At 41.0% G+C, this 20,081-nt stretch overlaps 1 protein-coding gene across 10 annotated transcripts in view; it reads left to right on the top strand.

Moving 5' to 3' along the window:
- DCLK2 (doublecortin like kinase 2) overlaps positions 1 to 20,081 on the top strand; it is a 146,232-nt gene that overhangs the window by 108,335 nt on the left and 17,816 nt on the right. For 7 of the 10 annotated variants that reach the window (XR_014142811.1, XM_081811776.1, XM_081811778.1 and 4 more), the window contains 5 exons: positions 6,167 to 6,242; positions 7,070 to 7,178; positions 8,807 to 8,864; positions 16,461 to 16,580; positions 16,819 to 16,965. Coding sequence is in view for 8 of the 10 variants with exons in the window: in XM_081811776.1 (XP_081667902.1) it covers positions 6,167 to 6,242; positions 7,070 to 7,178; positions 8,807 to 8,864; positions 16,461 to 16,580; positions 16,819 to 16,965 (510 nt within the window). In the remaining 2 variants the exon portion in view is untranslated. The remainder of the gene's footprint in view (positions 1 to 6,166; positions 6,243 to 7,069; positions 7,179 to 8,806; positions 8,865 to 16,460; positions 16,581 to 16,818; positions 16,966 to 20,081) is intronic. The other 3 variants (XR_014142812.1, XM_081811777.1, XM_081811779.1) reach the window with 1 other exon arrangement.

Here is a 20,081-nt window from a genome sequence, read left to right as displayed (position 1 = left end):
ATACGATACATGTCTTTCTCTGACTTATTTCGCTCAGCATAACACCCTCCAGTTCCATCCACATCATTGCAAATGGCAAGATTTCATTCCTTTCGATGGCTGCATAATATTCCATTGTGTATATATATACCACGTCTTCTTTATCCATTCATCTGTTGATGGACATCTTGGCTCTTTCCACAGTTTGGCTATTGTGGACATTGCTGCTATAAACATCGGGGTGCACGTACCCCTTCGGATCCCTACATTCTTATCTTTGGGGTAAATACCCAGTAGTGCAATTCATAGCCTGATTTTCTAAATTAAGTTCTATTCGAACACAGCCACACTCATCCATTTACATGTGCTCTGTGACTGCTTCCATTCTACAATAGCAGAGCTGAGTAACTGTGATACAGACCATACCACAAAGCCAAAAATATTACTCTCTAGCCTTTTGCAGAACATATTTTTGACCCCTGCAGTAGGCCATTTAAAAATTAAATCATAGTGCCATTTTCCAAGATGCATCAAGAAAGTCCGCTCACTACACAAGAATATCTCCTAGATTCTGTTCAAGCGCTTCCTTTTATGAAGAGTCAGAATGAAGTAGTGTCCAGCACTATACCCAGAAGTCAATAGTAATATGCTTTAATGCATTGATATAGTCATTTTCATTTTTCTTGGAGAATTGCCTATTTTTGAATACAACTTCACATTTTCAGTGTAGTACCTAACATTTCTCTTTAAATTTTAAGTTTTGCAGAAATTGTAATACTCTACTTATCAAAGAAATTTAATGGAGGGCACTCTGACTTGAATTCTTGGCTAAAAATGTAGAAAGCTAGAATGTTGCTCATTATCAGCCATGATGGAGTACATAGTATTTACCTAGTCAGCCATGAAGGCCTTTTTAAATGATGCTAGCAGTTGAGAACACGTTATAGCTTTTTCTGCTCTATTTTCAAGTCTTTTAAAAAAGTTTTTAGCAGAAGTGAACAAAACAGAAACAGACTCATAAATGCAGAGAACACACTGGTGGTTGCAGAGGGGAGGGGGGTGAGTAAAGGGGATTAAGAGGTGAAGTATAAGCTAGGGAATACAGTCAGTAATATTGTAATAGCTCTGTATGATAACAGATGGTGACTATACTTATTGGACTGAGCATTTTATAATGTATATAAATGTCCAGTCACTATGTTGTATACCTAAAGCTAATGTAATACTGCATGTCAACTGTACTTCAATTAAAAGAAAGAAAATAAATACAAATATATAAATATAAACACATATATCTCTCTCAAGTGCTTAAACTAGTGCTGTTCAATAGAACATTCTGAGATGATGGAAGTGGTCTGTATCTGCATTGTACAATACAGTAGTCACCAGACCAACAGGGCAATTAGATACCTGAAATGTGGCTAGTGCAGCTGAGGAACTGAATTTTCTTTAAAAAAAAAAAAATGTTCTTAGCAGAAGCAGGTTCTTGTGCCTTTCCTTTCCTTGGTTACTCAAAAAATGGAGCTGCTGCAGCAGTGCTGGGTCACGTAACATTCTCAGCAATATCTCTAGCCCTTTCCATCACCTTCTCTCCTTGACCAGTCAGGACCTCATTAGGAAATTTGCCCCGCTCTTCTCCCCACCCCGAAACATAATCACATCTTTTTGAACCAGTTAGTAATTATGGAAGATAATCTTGAAAGAGCCCAGATGCTGCCATCCATTTATGCTTTATTGAGGAGGATCTTGCAAACATGCAGCATCTAGGCATTTTCTTTGTGCTGTCTCAGCATCGTAGTTGCTGATGGAAGCATGAACGCTCATTAGCATTTTAAGAGATTTTAATAAAAATTGTTAGTTTGACAAAAGACATGGGACAGGTTTAATCAGGAATACCATATTTTAATCTCTGGTGCTAATTCAATCCTTGCTTCAATAAGAGAATAATTCTCTGACCAGGAACAGGGAAATGTAGAAACTGTGCCTGGGAAACAGTGAGAATTTTGTAGTCCTAGCTTTATCCCCTGCATTTTCATTGCTCTTTGTCTGCATGTCTCTCAGGGCACTGGGAATGCTTTGCTTTATATTTCACAATAGACACTTCACATTTGCCAGGGATCTGTCCAGGGATCTTGGTGAATACCCAGCTTTTCTCGGACCCTTGGAGCACCAGACTTCATTACTGGGAGGTCAAGTGAACTTAATCACTGGCTAGCGTGGATTCCTGCCTTAGCAACATGGCTCCCTCTCACGGGTCATCAGAGTCCTTTGTACCATCAGAACCCTAAAGACCATTTCTTGGAATGTAGAGGTTGCTCGGAAAGGTTTTACGCGTGCACGTATGTCTCCTCATAAGACTGTAAACTTCTGGGCGGTAGCGATCATCGTGTTTCTTCATCTTTATATCCTCTAACAGCCCAGCATCGGTTATTGCTGAGGGAGGAAGGGAGAACTGTTCCTGCATCAACTCATGTCCCTGTCTGTTCAGCTGCACTGTCACGAAATGATTCTCCTTCATGTTTTCAAATAAAGGAACATTATTTGGATAGGTAATTAGATAGGTCACTCCTGTTAACTCTCTATAGGTCTTTGGTTTTGTTTTTTTGTTTTGTTTTGTTTTTTGGTAAATGCTTGAGGTTCCATACTTTAAAAAAAATTCAATTTGGGAGTTTTGAAGAATGCTTTTCTTGCCATCATTAGTTTGCTAAGAAAGCTGCACTTCCTGGTGATTTAATGACACGTTTGTCAGGTACACGTGGAAGTAGCCTTTCAGTTGGCCCCCACCATGTGCCACATCCTTCCCTGAGGCTCAGGCTTTGGCCTGGCTCCTGCTCTCTTTTAGTTGCCAGGGAACCGGTTCCCACACCTCCTCTGTCTCCTGGTCTCTTTCCTTGCTGCCTGTGAATCCCAGCACGCACTGTGCTTGTAATTGCTGGGCTGTACAGGGAATCGGGATAGGTCGGAGTAGGGGTTTAATCAAAACAGACATTGGGAAAGTTACAGTGGTTCTCAGGAACTCAATTAGTAGATTACTCCGAGGAGTCACCCATCCATGTGAAAATGTATATGGAGGTAAAAATGCCTTCATTTTAGTCCCTTCCAAGACTTCCTTCTTAGAGAGCCCTTGAGTTAGACAGAACACATCAGCCTGCGGTCAACTAAAGTTTACTCAAATTAGCTCAAGAAAGGGACTTGTGAAAAGAATGTTACCTGCTTCCAGGAGAGCTAAGCAAGCAGGCCTGGGGGAGGGCAGGGACAAAGGCAGGTCTTAGGACGTCAGCAGTGGGCCTGTGTACTGGACATTTCCCTAGGTTCTGAGTGTTGAGAAGAGAGAAGGTTCCTGCCCAGCACCCTGACTCAACCAGCTGCGGCTGGAGGGTATGGGGCTGCCCCGTTCTGGGCTGTGAAATTTAGACATGCAAGTAAGCTGGTCACTATCCGCTGTTGTTTCCAGGTATTACAGTCTACCTCCCCCATCACTGGAATCTAGGGGTGAGCAGTGATCAAAAGGGATCTTTCCATTTATTTTTTGAGATAGAACTTTCTCCAGGATGACATTTTTCCTGTCTTTATTCCATTAAGAACTTGGCTGATATGAATTTAATTTGGATCTCTTATTCCCATGACTGGCAATTTTCAGTCTAGGAAGGGTTAGATTAGAAGAAGAACAGATTTGAAATGAATTATTTAGAAAAAGATCTCTTCTAGCCATTGTACATTCAACAATTCGAAAACATTTCTTAGCCATTGGACTCAAGGCTTTATGCTAGATGTTTAAGAAAAGTATACTAATAACTAATACTGAGTTAGTGTTACATGTCAGTGAGTTTACATGTAGGAGCTAATTTTAATTTTCTTGCACATCTTTCAACTAGGTAGGTCTTGTGACTATCCCTATATTCAGAGCAGAAAATTAAGACTTGGGAAGTTTAAGCAACTTAAATATATATATATATATATTGAGGGGCACCTGGGTGGCTCAGTTGGTTAAGTGTCCGACTCTTGATTTCAGCTCAGGTCATGATCTCAGGGTCCTGAGATTGAGTGCCACATCAGACTCCACGTCTGGGTGTGGAGCCTGCTTAGGATTCTCTCTCTCTCTCCCCCTGCCCCAGCTCAAGCTCTCTATTTCTCTCTAAAATAAATAAAATCTTTTAAAAAAAATCTTGAGTTAATGTATAAAATTCATGAAAAAGCGGTGGGAAACAAGTTGGACAGGCAGGTAGTAAGACAAATGATGGGGTTATTCTGTTGGTCACAAAGACCCACTGAAGTTTTGGATCCTAGGGGTCATATCAGAACTATCCTTAGAGAAGTTTCCTGGCAATCCTGTGTGGAATGGCTGAGACAGAGAGTAACCAGGGAAGCCTTTGATGAGGCACTAGGAGAAGCCAAAGGAGGACCAGGGTGGTAGCTGTGGAAACAGGACTGACTGGAGAACCTTGTGGTTTTCTTTCAGGCTTCCCTTGAAGTCCCCTCTCTGGGCCTGGGTTTTAAACAAACTAGCTTTTAAACATTTGAGCATAGACTACAGCTGATTTTGGAATTGCCTTTAATTTCTGCAGCAAAGAAATAGAACAAAACAAAAAAGCTAAATTTTGAAACACTGCCTGTGAGAAACAAAATGATAGAACTCTGAGGAGTCAGTGGGTAGTATTGTCATCCAGTTAAGAGTGGCCTGAAAGGGACCTTACACACACACCCACATTGCTACACAGTTTTTCTCCATGTCAGAGTGAAGGAGACAAAACCTGTGAGAAGCATGTTTGCCACTCAGGACAGGGGCCGATTTGTTGTCTCTCAGAACTGCTTTTCCTTGGCCTCGCGTTCCTAAGAGAACACGCTGCTGCTGGTCTTACTGTCCACATGTCCACACAAGGTGGTTACATGGGATCTGAGAAAACAGACCAATTTTTAATGCCTCCTATTCTTGAGGCTTGTATCGCATTCCAGAAGAACTTCTGGATGATCCTGTTTGAAGCAATGTGTATAAGTATTGGGCTTTCCTGGGTTTTGAACCGGACTCGGTATCTGTGAGATTCTTACTTCATCCAGAGGAAGAGAGTAGACCCAGTGTCTCCAACTTGTGAACACTCTGGGACGGGTGTCTCCCTGGCTTGGCCCTGTCATGTATGCCTTTAATCAGCAAGTATGAATTCAGTGTTGTGTGTACCAGGCACTGTGCTGCATACGGGAGATGCAGTGATGAATAAGGCACAATTATTATGGGACTTGGGTACCAGGATAGTTTGGGCATAGAGGCAAGCAGATAAGTTCACCAATACATAAAATGTTGAAGAGGCTTCTCAGTATTTGGTAAGTCCTTTGACCTTGGAAGCTTCTGAAAGGAATAATTAAAAAAAGAAAAGGGGAAAGAAAGACAATTATAGTTCAAAGAGAAAAGTTTGAGTTCAAAAGCCTAAGAGCCCTTAGGGATAAAGAAAAAATTCCCTAAGCAGACATAATAATAAACCTGTTATGAATAATAGTCATAATATGAGTTTTTCAATTCTTTTAAGAATTGGGGATATTTTTGGATTGGACTGGGAACTTCAGCCCTATTGAGTTAGAACCTATCTTTTAGTTTTATCTTTTATTTCCCTCTCGTTCCTAGTAGTTAAAGTCTTTAAAATGGTTAGGAGGAGTTCTTGCTGTCAAGTAAGAAGTAAAGAAGAGGGTCAAGCCAGGGCTGCACTCTGGATCTGGAATCCACAGGAGAGTATGGAAGGTGATTCAGTCCTAGGCATGAAGCTAAGTTCTGAGAAGGGCTCCACCTTTGCAGGGACTCCCTGAGGTCCGCCACAGGGTCGCTGTGGGATCTGGGGACTCCGTACCCACATTTCTTGGAATTACCTAGAGTTCTAAACCTTATATGCCACTAATAAGTACCTTGTTCCGCTCTGGTGCCATGATAGTTTCCTTTACTTTATTCCATTGAGGTCAAGAGTAAAACAGTATCAAACAGAGCAATACACTGTCAATTTCCTGATACCCAATCTGATTTGAAAATACTTTAAGGAAGAAATGTGTTAATGATATAGGGAAGAGATGGGGACAAAGAGATGCCTCCTCTCTTTTTGTAACATCATACTTTTGTACAATATAAGCATTTTCTATTCTTTAAGGATTAGCTAGCTGAAGATTTGTAAATTTTTCCCAATAAATAACGGTCACTCTCCTCTTTCAGCAGATTTCTGCACACGGCAGATCTTCTTCCAATGTAAATGGTGGACCTGAACTTGGTCGTTGCATGAGTCCTGAAGGTAGTCCTCAATCTGATGATTACTTTTATAAAGGAAGTCACCCATGTGAACTTGGTGGCCACCCAAAACCCACTTGTGCTTCCTCAATAGGGATGTAATCATGTCACCGATTAGCCTAATGAGCCTTGGTGAGGTCACTTCAGGATATATAAAATATCCTTTTTAATTAAGCTAACCCAATTTCAGATTTTACACTTGGGCTTCCTTTATTTTTCCTTAGTGGCAGTCTGCTCACAAGTCTTACATGTAGACTTCCCTTTCTCTCAATTAGGTAGCAAAGGTGTGTTTCTTCATTGGATGTCTGCTATGTGCTGGGCCCTGGGGATACATTGTAAAAAGTAGTCCTTTTAACCACTTCTTTCTCCTGCCTCTCCCCTGCCCTTCCCCTTTTTGAGAGGACTTTGAGCCAGGAGTTAGCCTTAACAGGTATCCCACAGCTGGGTAGAATTTTCTCTACTAGAAAATCTTGAGGAGAAATCTTGAAAATTTTTAAGATCGAATCCCCACCATCATCCCCTTTCCCTTCCTCGAGAGTTAACAAAGAAGTTTACAAAGCTTAGGTTAAATTTTCTTTTACTTATTTCAGCTGATATTTCAGGGATATGTTAGGTTTATTGATTATGTTGGTTTCAGATTTCACAACAAGGTCAAAAGGAAATTGGTGATTCAGGTTTTCAGGTGTTCAGAAACTATGCTTAGAAATTTTCTTATGGTTCACCATAGATTTAGAAATCAATTGCATTGCAATTTATTATTTTACAGAAATGTAGGAATCAAGGTGAAATGCTGATGTGTTTGCTAGACTTTGCATTTATCCTTTTGTGCAGGTGTGAATGGAAACAGGTGTTCTGAATCATCAACTCTTCTTGAGAAATACAAAATCGGGAAGGTTATTGGTGATGGGAATTTTGCAGTAGTCAAAGAGTGCATGGACAGGTGAGTGGATGGTGAGGATAATCATTTGTTTACCTACATTTCTCCCCTGGAGTTTATTCTTACTAAGCTGAATGAAAGAACAAAAGGCCTTCCTGGGAGGTCTCTTTTTCCCCCTTCCTGAAAAAGTCTACAGTTAGGTAGGACCAGCTGTTTTGTAAGCCCACAGGCAGTTTGACCTGGAAAAAATAGGTATAGGCCCAGAGTATAAACTTGCTTTGTACGCAGTTGGGCTAAGAGATTTATCAGGTCTCATCCACGAGCCAGAGAGGAATAGGAAAGAATTAGATTCATTTAAAAAAAAAAAAAAAAATCTCCTATAGCACTTACCTGTGTCAGGCATGTTCTCGATGCTGCCTTTAAGCCCCACAGTAACCCTCTCAATTAATACTTAATTGTAAATACTAGGAGTTCAGATATATGAGCTCTGACTCTATTCAGATCAGGGTCAGCCAACTTTTGCCTATATTAAAATTATATTTTTGCTTGTTCAACTTTATGTTGTTTAAGGTCCTAAATTCTCAAGTGGTAAGAAATCCATTCTTTTAAATTCCAGGCCTTTTGTAAACAATATACAAACTGGAAAAGACTCAGATTAGAGCTTTTGTGTTTATAGGTCAATACCCTACTTCTTCTAAGTGGTAATTTTTATTATTGGTGGGGAGTTTTCCAGAAAGCTTTTCCATTTTGCCGCATCTCCAGTGAAGCTTTCGTGCTCCTTGTAGAGGACACTGCCCTGTCCCCTGAGTCCTTTTACTTAGCTCTGGTGCACAGTTTGCCACCCAAGTAACAAATTAAGCATCTAAGATACGATCTCTACGGACTCATTAGAAATCTGAGTCAGGGTTTGTTTTATGTTATGCGGAAGCAATTTAAATGAAAGTTGCTCTTCTAAGGTCAGCTTCCGCAGTGTGTGCTGTGACCATGTGGCAAAAGCAGTTGCACTTGAGAGAACTAATGTATTCCCAGAATACTGCAGTGTTTTTTGTTGAACTGTTTTCCTAGCTAAACAATACTTTTTGGCATGTTCAGATTAAATTGTGTTAAAGGTGATTAAACGTTAACAACCTCAACATTTGTATGTCCAAGTAAATGATCTCTTTCCTACCAGATACAGGCATTTAAGGGTGTGGCTAAAATGGCACCAGCTGGAGTTTTGGCTGAGAAAGAGATATTGAAAGCCTAGGGCCTTTTAGTCATTAGTAGATTAACGTAAAGATATATTGATCATAGAAAATTTTAGTTATTTTAATTTTTCTTAATTTTATTCTGCCTCCTAAGAGAACTCTTTTGAGATTTAAGTATGGAAAAAATTTCTTGTCCAGCTCTGATACAACAGAGTTTTAAATACTTTTAATATGTGAATTATTTAATATTATAATTATTAACATCATAAAATGAGAATGACAGTGTGGCTTTGGATTTTTTCATTTCTTTTTTGGGGTACCTTTCTCCCTGACCCCACTCACTATCGTCCCTAATGTACAGAGGAGGAAGGTAGTACTTCTCTGTTGAACCGTTTTCCTATTCTAAAAGATATTTAGAAGAATATCTTCGTTTCCTTTAGTAGAGGAAATCGGGAATGATTGTATCTTTGTGTCTTTAATTGCCTTTCTCTGATTATTTCATAGGTCCACTGGAAAGGAATTTGCCCTGAAGATTATAGACAAAGCCAAATGTTGTGGAAAGGTACAGTATAAGAAACTGAGAAACTTGGTGAGATGTTTACTGCGGTGAAGGAATTTAAGTGGGCATTGACAAGGCCTTAATAGGAATAGACCATTGATAATAATAGGGGAAACACTATCAACATGGTTTTTTTTTTCCTTGTCATTTTTCACTTTAATCCTAAAATAATAAATTGACTTGATCCGGTCCTAGCTATAGAAAATATAAGTTCTCTTCTTTGGGAGATGCCTATATGAAAACTCAGCAATGCTCAAAAGATCTGTCACGAACTGTGATGAGTCTAAGACTTCACCTTACTTTCCAACTGACGAGTTAGCCTTCTTGCTTTATGGATGCTGGCTGAAGACACAGGATTGCTGGGTCAGAGACAAAAGACTTTTATAACTTGTGGCACAGCAGGTAGCTTTGGTCCTCTTAGCTCCCAAGTCCCACGGAAGTGATGCAGAGGGGCTCGGCCGGTTGCTATACACAGAATAGGTTTAGATCACAGCTGAGGATCCTCAAGCTTAGTAAACCGCCAGTCTTATGAGGGGGCTGCTAGCAAACCTGTCCAAACTTTGCCCCAGAGGAAAACTATTTTTATGATAATGGTCAGGAAACCAATCTGTCCTCTACCCTTGAGGGAGACCCTATCTCTACGATCTCTATGTTACAAATACCCTTGGGAAGATAGTTTGTAACAAAAGCTGATAGAGGATGTGTAGAAACACCATGAAGAATTGCCCCTCCCCCCCATCAACTTTTTTTCTTCTGTCCCACTCTCAGGCTGATCTGGGAAAGATCAAATGATGAAGTGCTGCTGGAGTATTGATATGTTAACTATGTTTGAAAAGATAATAGCTTGGATGACAAAGACCTTTTTAAAATTACTTTGTTAGCATAGCAGTTAAGAAAGCAGGCTCAAGAACTCCTAGGTGGCTAGTCTGAATTAAAGTGTAGATTAGAATACACAGTAGATTTTTGTAGACAGTACGAAAAAACAGTGTGGTACCTCATTAATTTCTTTTTTGTTTGATTGCATTTTGAAATGATAATATTTTGGATATATTGGGTTATGTAAGTTATTAGTGTTATCTGCATCTTTTTACATTTCTTAATGTGGGCATCAGAAAATTTAGATTTCTATATGTAGGTCACATTCTATTTCTGTTGAACCGTGCTGTTCTAGTGCCAGAGTGTATGAAGTTTTAGTCTTGGTTCTGCTTCTTTTTGCTGTGCTACCTTGGAAAAGTTACTTAACCCCTCTGTGTTTGTTTCTTCCTCTAAAATGTGGTTGTTAATAATATCTAAGACACAAGGTTATTGTGAGGATTAACTGAATTCAGGTATGGAAAACATGTAGAGAAATACCAGTATATAAGATTTTAGCACATGTTAACTGTTAACATTATTAATATGCCACAAATTCAGAATGTATAATTAAGATTTAAAGCGATAGTCGTGATTTTATATTAATGGAACTCCTGAAGTGGCCTTCATTGGAAATTTACAAAACTATGTATTTTTCACAGAAAACTTAAAATATTATTATTATGTTGAAGTTTGAGAAAGGCAAAAGGCAAATTTGTCATACGTTGTTTTTTTTTAACCACACTGTGACAGCTAATGAAGCAGAGACTGTACAAAATGCCCCCCTTTTCTTTGAATAAGTAAGATTTTCCAAAAGTTAATATTCTTTAAATAAAATGTGTGCTTTTACTTATTGTTCTAACAATATTATTAAATTTTTAACTACAAAGCCTTTTCCTCATATGTAAGTAAGTGTTGCTCTTTCTGGTATTGTGGAATTTAAGCAGAATGTGTCATAATTTTGGGAGCCAAGTTCTAAGCAACTGTAATAAAGTATTTTTATCAAAAAAGTAAAAAAAAAATTGCTGTGGTAGGGATATTGTTTACCTGATTAAATTTTAAGCAGCTGTTTTAGTCGTTCAAAAAAGCTCTTTATGTGCAAAAATATGTCTGGTACACTAAATGCCGAGGCAAATGATTAGGTCACTTTAAACATTTGGATCTGTTTTTCCTTGTCGTTGAATGTCATCCTGTTTTTATAATTCATGATCATATGCTTATTTCCATCCTCACATTTTGCTTATTTGAGCAACTATTTCTACTTTGTATAAAATTATAATTTAAAAACTTGGTTTGTTCCAAATAGGTTGATTTCCCTGTTGACTTTTATTTTTGAAAAAATTGGTATAGAGAATTTCTTTTTTAAGACAAAACCTAGGGGGAGGCATAGTGGAATCAGCTACTATTCTGGGGTGTTGTTGGTTACCTCTGTTTTGTGGGTTGTACACAGAAACTAAATTACTAAAATGTATCATCTGTCCAGGCTTGGACATAGAGGAATTTTGCACATTACCTTTAATGATTTGCTAAACAAGATATACCAGTTTCACTGATCCACAGAGGTTCAGATTAAATAGCTTCCCAAAAGTCACACAGAGGCAGAGCAGTGATTGGAATTTTGTGCTCGTTGATTATGTAGCCTGTACATTAGCCAGTCTGCCACGTTCCCTGTTCAAGTTCAATTTATTCATTTGTTCATGTAATAAGAACCTGGAGAAAAAAATCTCAACCTTTTCTGGCCTTCTGTTTGCTTTTCTGTCATATACTTGTACATTATCAGATTAATTGACTCATTTATCTAAAATTTGATGTGTGTGCAAGAAACTGTGCTAGGAATAGGGTAATCTCACATATAAATTAATACCAGTTCTGCAGAGAATATATGGGAGTTTGGAGGAAGCACATGAGTGAAGTAGGTGATCAGTGAAGATGCCATGGGTAAGCATTTGAGCTGAAACTCCAGCAGTGGTTAGGACTTCAATAGAAGCAATGAAAGAAAAGCCTTCCAGGGGCCTAGCACAGCCTGAGCAAAGGCCCAGAGGATGGAAAGCATGTTAGGTGCCTCTGAGTAGGAGATCATTACAAGATTTGCCATGGGGCCAGACTTATGGAGGCTGTTGAGAAGGCTGTGGTGTTTGTAAATTTAAGAATTCTTCCGTTGCATGGAGCACTGGGTGTTACACGCAAACAATGAATCATGAAACACTACATCAAAAACTAATGATAGACTGTATGGTGACTAACAGCATAAAAAAAAGAATTCTTCTGTATCTAATATTCTAAAAAGTGTTCATTCTAAATGATTATTTATTAAATTTGCATAGTGTACGAAGCTCTGAGCTCTCTGTTACGGTGCTTCGAAGTGGTCTGCCCTTTTCTTCCCACAGTTACGCATTCATCACCTCCATGTAATGGGCCCAAGCACAACACAAATCCAAATGTATATTGTATTTGTTTCCTGAGGCTGTTGGAATAAATTACTACAAACTTGGTGGCTTATAACAGCAGGAATTTATTCTCTCACAGTTCTAGAGGCCAGAAGTCTGAAATCCATACTCCCTCTGGAGCTCTAGGGGAGAATCTGTTCTTTGACTCTGAGTAGCTTTGGTGGCTGATGGCATTCCTTGGCTTACGGCCACATCCCTCCAATCTTGGCCTCTGTCCTCACATCACTCTCCTCTGTGTGTTTATTTTTCCTCTTCTGTCTGTGAAATCTCCTTCTGCCTCCATTCATAAGGACAGTTGTGATGGCACCCAGATAATCCAGGGTTATCTCCTCATTGCAGAATCGTTAATCACATCTGCAAAGACCCTTTCTCCAAATAAGGTTATATTTACAAGTTCCAGGGGTTAGGCCTTGATATCTTTGGGTGGCCGTTATTCAATCCACTACATACATCTTACTACAGAAATCATATGGGGTGATTTGGACATTTTCTCCCTCTCATTGGGGAGCAATACTCACTAAGCAATGTGGAATCCAGCTGGAAAGCCACTGTTGGCCAAGAGCAATGCATGCTGTCTTTATTCACTCACTCATACACTTCAGAACCAACTGTGCTGGTTGCTGGAGAGCGAGGTAAACAGAAGCCTTCAGACAGCAGGGTGAGAGCAGTGATTGAAGCAAGAACAGGGGGCACAGAGAGAAGGAAGGTGCCTAACCCAGCCACGATTGAGCGGGGGAGGCTATTTAGAGGAGGTGAGGTCCAATCTAGACCTGAGGAACACAGAGGAGTCCCCCAAGGAGTGTGTGTGTTGTGGGGGGGCGGGGGTTCCAGACAGAGAAAACCTGTACAAACACCTGGAGGCCCAGGCAAGAGATTGACAATAGGGATAGAAGTGAATGGGTGGATTCAGAGGCTGTTGAGAAGGTGGACCTGGCAGGAGCTGGGGACTGATGGGCTGTAGTGGAGGATGAGGGAGGGGCTGGGAGAACACTGTCTGCTTTGGGCAGCCAGGTTGATTTAGCCGGACAGAAGGCACAGGAGGAAAGGCTGCTTTGTGGGGCTGGGGCCATTAGAGACAAGATGATTAATTTTGTTTGGGAGAGTTGTTTATTCCCTAATCCATCTCTCTCTCATTAAAAACCACCATGGCCAAAGATAAGGTGGTATCTTTTGCCAAGTTAGCAGTTTTCTTTGTATTTACTCTCACTCAGAACCCTGGAACACTGCCATGAAATGATTCATATGTAAATTATTTGGAGTTAGAGTCCTGAATCACTTAACAGGAATAATGGTAGATGGCTGAATAATGTAAGTTCACGGCAGTTTGAGAGAAAAGTGACGCTTGTACTGTATTGAGAGATTTTTTCCTGGCAAATGTAATCTAGAGAGTGTTTTTACGTATTGGGCACAGTGATTCCACAGGGGTTGCCTAAGAAATCGGAGATGACATTTGTAAAGATTTTTATGGGCTACTTTTGTTTTGCTTCCGATGATGATCAGTTTAAAAAGCAGGTTGTTCCTTCCCACACAGTTTTACAGGCGCAGTCAGAGGTTGCGGGACAAAGGCTACCATCTCCCACATTCCAGCAGAAACTCACTGAGTGAGTAGAACCCTAGCCTTCGTGGAGGAGAGCCCAGGGCTGAGCTAATGAGCCATGGCAGGCAGCATGCGGCAGCACTTGCTCAGTATTTCAGATGTAGCGCTGCTGGTGGTCCTGGGGAAGTTCCACAATCAGAAAGTTCCCAGAAGACTTTCTCTTGAGCCTTTCTTGAAAAAGATAACTTTTGAGAGGTGTTGTCTCCCTAGGTGGTAGACATCTTATTTTAACAGGGATTTGAGAGAGCTCCTGGGGTACTGGTGATAGGGATGATTTTACATGTGTCACTCTCAATTAGCATCCCTACCAGAGCCCCTGAATAGAGGGAAATTTACAGACTCCTCCAACTTCAGAGACAATAGGGAGGAAGGGGGGGTGTACTGAAGTGATAGATCCATTTAGCTTTAAAATAAAACGCCTTTCTTACTGCAGTGGTAGTAACTCCTGTTGTCTTGGCTTCACGTAGAGTGAAAGAAATGCATTTGCTCGCCTTTACGTGTTCGCAAAAGTACATCTAACTCTGCCTGTTAGTGTGATAAAGGGCAGACTTGGCACAGATGATCCAGAGGCCTCGAAGTAAGTGAACCAATGTGGAGAGTTTGCTGAGCCTTTGTCCCTGTGGCCACAAGGAGTTGGCTGTCAAGCTGCTTCTCTTGGGAGGGACCAGGGCACTGTTTGCTGCTTGGTGCTGCAGCTCTGTAACTTAGAAGGGATTGCTAATGGGTAGGCGGCCCTGTCCCCGGCCTCCCTGTCGTGGTTTGTTAGGGTCTGAGATCTGGAAGCCTTTGCTGAGTCTCAGGCTGGATGGAGACTTCCCACCCCTGCTCATTAAGGGGCATAGATTTTCCTCCCTGCGCAAAGCCTGGTGTGATTCTGCCTGGACCTCTCTCGTTCCTGTCTTTTCAAGGAATTAAGAATTTTCTGCTTTGCAGCTATCATTTTCACTTGGAAATAATTCTTTTACCGAAGTATTCCTTTTTAAAAGGTGATATATTGTGTTGTACAAAAAATGTGGGCTTGGATGTCAGAAACCTAGGTTTGCATTTTCCCTCAAAACACTGTTCTAAGGATAAAGTGTTAAGACATTACACAAATACTTCCTTTGCAAAGAGACTGACAAATAGTGACTAGGTTCCTAGTAAATGTTGGTTCTTTTCTTTTCTTGCTTCAGGTTAGCATTTGCACTGTCATTTGCCAACATTCACTGAGTGACTACTTGGACAAGCACAGTGCATTCAGCGCTGGAGAAATGGCCCATGTGGGCAGGAGTTTGCACAGGGTTCCTGTGGGTGCTCCTCATTCATTTGATATAATGTATATTAATCTGTTGTTTGAGGTGGCTTAGAGTAAAAAGACGTGTCCACATGGATGCATGAAGTGGAGAACCTAAATGACATCTTGACCTAGACATAATTATCTTACCACTTCAGTGGAACACTAAATTTAGTGCTAAGATTGATGATAGCAAAGGTGAAAGGAACACTATGAGGGGGACACACACACACACACACACACACACACACGGATATATACATATGTGTGTATTTAGGTAGCAAAAGCTCTCTCTCATATGGTAAGTTTTATGTAAAAGTTATATTTGAAAACCCAGAATGTGTCAGAGGGCAATTAGTTAATTTAACAGAGCATACCCTAAATTCAAAATAATTTATTGTTATAGCTCATGAGGATTAACAAATGTGATTTTATTGAAATGTTTTCATACCTCATAAAAATAGAGCAGTAGTTGTTCATGATTCATGTTTGGCGTATTGAGAATAATTCCTTAATGCTGTGGGTAAACATTTTGCTACAGTGCTGATCCCAGCTGCATGACTCACCAGGATTGATAATCAGGTAGTATTTTCAGGGAAGAGGTTAGAGCTAAAATGAAAATAGTGGTCCCTGTGGTACTCAATGTTTCCTGATTTCTGAAATACGAGACTGTAAGGAACATCCTTCTGGCGAATGATTCCATACCCAGCCATAGAGGGGACCCTTTTTTTTTTTTTTTTTCTTCTCGTACGTTCAACATGAAACTCAAATTCATATTAGTAATGGTTTAAAAAAATTTAATGCTCAAGTTGTATTCCATACACATGCAGTTTCCTTGTATACTTGATCTTGAGTTTGAGTGTATACTCAAAAAGTGGTTCCAGGGGCGCCTGGGTGGCTCAGTCAGTTAAGCATTTGACTCTTGATTTCAGCTCAGGTCATGATCTCGGGGTCATGAGATTGAGCCCTGTGTCGGGCTGTGCCCTGGGCGTGGAGCCTGTTTAACATTCTCTCTCTCTCCCTCTCTTAAAAAAAAAAAAAAAAAAAAAAGTGGTTCCAGCTGAATCACAAAGCACGGTGCTTTGTGCCCAAGCTTTCTCAGTGTCATGACCTCTTAAGCATTGGCGGTAATGAAGAGACAAGAAGGTAGTATATTTTATGTGCCAGGGTGGCACCATTGAGCCCTTTCAAGGGACATTTTGAGGATATCAGTTCCTTTTTGTTAGTGACAATGACATGTCACACTGACTTGTCCTGTCCCTATGGAAACCAACTCAGCCAGGGCTTGGTTTTGTCTTTGCACCAAGGGAGATGCTTGCTTCGGCATCCAGTCTACAGTAGTGCATCTTCCAGAATATAGAGCTAGAGAAGAGGTTTCTGTGGTTTCTGACCCACCTCTCTAAACCCTCTCTAAACCCTTCCTTTGACAGGAGCACCTGATTGAGAATGAAGTGTCCATCCTGCGCAGGGTGAAACATCCAAATATCATCATGCTGGTTGAGGAGATGGAAACAGCTACTGAGCTCTTCCTGGTGATGGAATTGGTCAAAGTAAGAGGATGGAAGATTTCAAGAGATTTCATTGGTGCCAAATCCCAAGACTTACCATATTCTTGAAGGCTCGCATTGGAAACATGTTTTGCTACCTTGAAACTTTTGTTATTTATAATAATTGTTCATGGCACTTGTGTCATTTTTTTCATCTACTCCAGGCTGATGAACCTTCTTTGTTACCTTCACAGGATTGTCACTGTTGACATTTTGCTGTGTTCTTTTATGTGTCCATCAGGGTGGAGATCTCTTTGATGCAATTACCTCTTCAACCAAGTACACTGAGAGAGACGGCAGTGCGATGGTGTACAACCTGGCCAATGCCCTCAGGTATCTTCATGGTCTTAGCATTGTGCACAGAGACATCAAGCCGGAGAACCTCTTGGTATGCCATCTCTGCTTTTTTGGTTCCAATGCATCCTCTCTTCCTTTAACATGACATGATCACATGCAAACAATATCACTTTAGAGTCTGTACCAATCCTGCAATAAGGGACCGAGAGAATTTAAATTTAGAGAATCACCATGGCTCAAGTCAATGACCATAAATTATTAATGGATTTCTTAAATTGATATGCATTTTTGTATTTATTATTTATCAGACATTAGAAAACACGTTTCCATTTGCATTTTGATTGATGGTACTGATGAAAGAAAGGTAAGAAGGAAAACTATGTTGTGAGGCAAAACTTTGAAGAATAAATTAGACAATTAGGAGCTTGGAGGAGACAGAAATAGAATATGATGGTTCATGTATGTGCAGGACAGAACGTTGGGAATAATCTAGTCCATTTACCTCAGCTTTATAGGTACAGAAATTTAGACTCAGATGCTAATTTTTCTGGCTGAGAAGTCCCCTGCGTCCCATTGTTCTACAGAAGAAAGTCTGTGGCACTCAGAGGGCTTCATAATCTGGTCCCAATTTACCTTTCCAGCCTCCTCTCCTGTTACTAACCCTTCCCCACCCATCTGTCCAGACTGGCACTCAATCTTCATGTCATATTTAGCACATCTCCATGATGGCCTTAGTAAACACAGCTTGCTAATTGGGCCAACCTTTGTGTCTGCATGGTAGAGGAATTTTAGAGAAGCTTACTAGGGACTTCGACCATCACACATCCCCCCAAACACACACAGGACCATTTTTTCGTCTATTTCTACCTTTCAGGACTGAGTATTGTCATCATTATGGCTTAGGAGGTGGGGTTTTCTGAGTATTCTATATCATGATAATCCAAACTCTGATTTTCCCATCCCTAGTCATTAGTTAAGACTTAACTTTATCAACACCATTACATATCATTGCTTATTTCCATACTGGTCTACATTTGCAATGTCCTCTCCTGGCAACGTGGCAAACGTGTTCCTCTCATAAGACACTGAGCAAAAGGCATGTCTTCTTTGACATCACTCCTGACTTCCCGGACAGAGTCAGTCATGGCCCCCTCTAGTTTCCGCTCTACATGCCCTGGTGTGGTGAGTTTATCATGTACTTGAGTGACTCCTTCTCTAGATAAGCACCATTAGGGACAAGGTTTGTGTCTCCATTATTTGCATGTCGCCAGTGCCCTGAACAGTACCAACGAAGCACACGGTGGACGTGGAGTAAATGGTTGGTGCCTGAGCATTGACAGTCATTCAGCTAGCTAACAGCTGGTACTCGAACTCAAGTCTTTCCAGCTTGCCTCATACTCGCACTGTGCAAATAATTGTTCAAAGGAATATGCATTGAGGTTGAGGCTTTTAGGCCATCCTGGGAGCTTTCTGTGAATCCATCTTCCCCTTTTGGTAATACCATTTGATGATTTCTGAGTATCCATTTAAAAGTATGTGAGGTTTTTTTTTTCTTTCTTACTGTCTTCTGCCTTGAGGAGTTATGTTTCATGTCTAGATTTTCCTATTGGGAAAATAAATATCCTTTCTCTGTAAAACAAGATGTATTATAGACTTGGTTTTATGAACTCTAGGAAGGAATGGAGACAATTGTAGACTGGGCCTCAGGACAGAAGTGAGGATATGGTGTTCTCTCCTCAAAACAGTCTTCTCAGCCATTATGACCTGTCAGGCCCAGGCTCCTCCACCACGGGACTGAGATTGGCCAGGGGCTTCAGAAACAAGGGTAGCAGGGCTTCCTCTGGCTATGGCCAGATGTCAATGCCATAGTGTTAATGAGGATGCCTCCTTCATTTCTCCCTGCTGTCCATGGCCCACCTCACCCTGGTGGCTGTGGTTATTGATGTTTTCTGGAAATACAGAGCCACAGGTCCCTAAGGACAATCGGTTACTGTGGAGCCAGCCCATACTGCAGTTCTGATTGCTGAGGCCCGGTGAGGAAGGTGACTGAGGTCGTGGCGAACTAGCCTGTAAGCCAGGCAGTGTCCATTTCCCAGCTCTTTGATTCCACTCTCACCTGCCCTTTCTTCTGTTTTCCACTCACAATGTGTGGAACATCTCAGAGTCCGATACTGCCTCCTTTTCTTGTGTCACATGATGGGAACCAGGGGTCTCCAAAATGACCTGTCTCAGAATGTAACCAGGAAAGTGGAACCAACTTCCTCATCCAGTCTAACTTGCCCTAGATGAGTCTTCACCCCTTTTCAAGACCTGCCGTAACCCCACTCTGCTACCCAAAGGGGAGGAGAAGGAAGAAGATGATAAAACGGATGTCTGGATGAGGCTAATGTGTGATATAAAAGGGTCAGGCTTTCGAAGCCCTTAGCTGCACATATCTAAGTAAAATATGTGCCTGCCATTGAAAACTTAACTAGACCACTCTGCAGATTCTGCATTCAGTCAGCAGGTTGGCATTGCCCTAGGATGAAAAAGTGCCATTGAGGCACTAAAAGTAAATACAAAGAGTGACTGTCAGGCTCTTCCTACTCTAAAAGCGAATTCCGTTGTTAAGCACCAGAGCATTCAGACATCTGATTTGCATTGCCTTCTCCGGGAGCAGTGTCATAATTTAAACCCCTGCCAGCAGAGATGTATGGGTCGCCATGTCAGGGAGCACAGGGGTGGCCATTAATGCTGTGAGTTACAGCCTGGTGGTGCCCTGTCAGACTTAACTATGAGAGACCAGTGATAAATTCTGCTTTTCCAGGAGTTCTGGGGACTGGGGAGAGAAGAGGGTTGGTTTCTCATATTTGAAGCCCTTCTAAATCATTATGTTGACATTTTATTTAGAGAACACGCAGTGTTCGCTTCGTATGTGGGATCTGCATTCCTCACATCTTAAACTTTTGCATTCTGAGTGCAACTTTTGACAGAGCACATCTCAGCGGGTGGCGGTGGGGCATTTGAGCGGTTGTGGTTGTTGAGATTACTCAGCATCTGTGTGTGGGTGCAGGCTGCAGTCGGGGTTCTGCCAGGACCACTCTCTTGCCTTCAGACCTGTTGCAGGATGGTGCCGTGGGATGGTAAAGGTACTGGCTGGAATCCCCACTTGGTAGCTCTTAGCAACTTGAGTTCTCTGTGCCTCAGTTTCCTCATCTGTAAAACAGA

The sequence above is a fragment of the Leptonychotes weddellii genome, chromosome 2 (genome assembly GCF_054177405.1).
Source record: "Leptonychotes weddellii isolate Sample4059 chromosome 2, ASM5417740v2, whole genome shotgun sequence".
NCBI classification, from domain to species: Eukaryota; Metazoa; Chordata; class Mammalia; order Carnivora; family Phocidae; genus Leptonychotes; species Leptonychotes weddellii.
This window is presented reverse-complemented; position numbering and strand designations above follow the sequence as displayed.